We start from the raw sequence: 1,764 nt of genomic DNA, 5'->3' as shown, positions 1-1,764 counted from the left end.
ATGAAGTCCTCCTCCACTACTCATTGCCTTGTCAGTTTTCTTGACTTCCTACACAGCCACCTGGACAAACGCAACACCTCTCTGGTTGTCGCTTTTGTTGACTTTAGAAAGGCATTTGGCCTTGTTGACCACACTGTTGTCATCAAGAAGGCCATACGACTGGGACTCCATGCACAGTTGACAGCGTGGCTGGCTGACTTTCTCACCAGGCGACATCAGGCCGTCAGGTATCAGGGGTCGATCTCCTCCCTCCTCTCCCTGACCTGTGGGGTTCCCCAGGGTACCAAGATGGGTCCCCTGTGCTTCCTCATCCTCATCAACGATGCCCTCACGGACACCCCGCATCGGTGGAAGTATGTTGACGACAGTACCGTTGGAATTCCCATCAACACCAGGCAGCCGGACTACTCTCCACTCCAGTCCACCCTGGACAGACTCATGAAGTGGACTGAGGAGAACAAAGTGACAATCAACCACACCAAGACCGTGGTGATGCACTTCTGTACCTCCTCACAGGCCGTGGCTCGTCCCCAGCTGTCAGTGGGCTCCCATCCCCTCCAATTGGTCCACTCCACTAGACTGCTCGGTGTAACAGTGGATGACCGGCTGAGGTGGAAGCAACATGTCATCAACATAGTGAGGACAGCCTCATATAAACTGTACATGCTGCGTAGACTTAAGTCACTGGGAAAGCCAGCAAAGGAGCTACGTGAAGTTTATACCACCTTCATACTCCCTACCCTCATGTACGCCTCCCCAGCGTGGTTCTCCTCGCTCACCCTCACACAACAACAGCAGCTCGAGAGGACACAGAAAAGGGCGTGCAAGATCATCCTGGGCCCTGCCTATGACGGCTACGATAACGCCCTGACTACCCTGAGTCTGCCAAGGCTTTCCTCGAAGCATCGGGAGGCACTGTGGAAGTTTGGGAGGGGGCTATTATGTCTCCCTCGTCACCGACACTTTCTCCCACCTGACGCTCCCCCACCACGCTGCGCTACAAGGCACATTAACAAGCTTGTGCCGATCAGAGCGCCGAAGACTGACTGGTACAAGAACAGCGCTAGTCCATCCATTGTGCACATGATTAACTCAGTCTAGTCCTAGATTTAGCATAAAATATTTTAAGTGAACCCCATGTATATTGTCAGTGTATCACTGCTAATCCAGTAAACCAATTATTATAATTATTATTATTATTTTTATTATTATTATACACACACACAGCCTAACCCCACCTTCATTCCACCACAAAGTAAATCTTTCAAACCCATTCTTTCCCCTGACTCCACGACCACGCTCATTTTTTACCGGTTAACGGGGCAAGAATGTAGTCTGTCGAAGATGTATTGTCTAAGATTTTTACTTTTGCCCCGCATTCCCAGAGGTGTACAGTCGGGGAAGGCTTCTTCTGAACTATTAGTCACGTCAGGTTACGAAAAGTTCAGAATATTTGTGTGAGGAAGGGAGGATTGCTTGGGGGAGGGATTGTGACCGGGATTATGTGTGTGTGTGTGTGTGCGTGTGTGTGTGTGTGTTTAGGTGTATATGTGTGTGTCCGTGTGTGTGTGAGTGTGTGTTTGATTACTGCAAAGGACCCACGCTGCGACGAATCTTTCCCTGGCTGCAGTGCAAAGGGGTCGGGATATTGGTGTGTGTGTGTGTGTGTGTGTGTGTGTGTGTGATGACTGGAAAGGACTCAATCTGTTAGGTCAATTTCTCTGGCTACTGAGTAAAGGCGTAGGGAAAGTGTGTGTGTGTGTG

The 1,764-nt window shown here is 50.1% G+C and overlaps 1 protein-coding gene across 1 annotated transcript; it reads left to right on the top strand.

Annotated features, from left to right (window-relative positions):
• The first annotated feature begins 288 nt into the window (after window positions 1-288).
• Window positions 289-1,101, top strand: LOC145416007 (uncharacterized). Its single transcript, XM_080285107.1, has one exon. The coding sequence runs from the start codon at window positions 289-291 to the stop codon at window positions 1,099-1,101; it is 813 nt and encodes a 270-aa protein (XP_080141233.1).
• The last annotated feature ends 663 nt before the right edge of the window (window positions 1,102-1,764 follow it).

This window comes from Coenobita brevimanus, chromosome 104 (assembly GCF_032717465.1).
Source record: "Coenobita brevimanus isolate Jiangsu-jjx chromosome 104, ASM3271746v2, whole genome shotgun sequence".
In the NCBI taxonomy this organism is placed as follows: Eukaryota; Metazoa; Arthropoda; class Malacostraca; order Decapoda; family Coenobitidae; genus Coenobita; species Coenobita brevimanus.
Note: the sequence above shows the minus strand (reverse complement) of the source record. Positions and strands in the feature narration are given on the sequence as shown.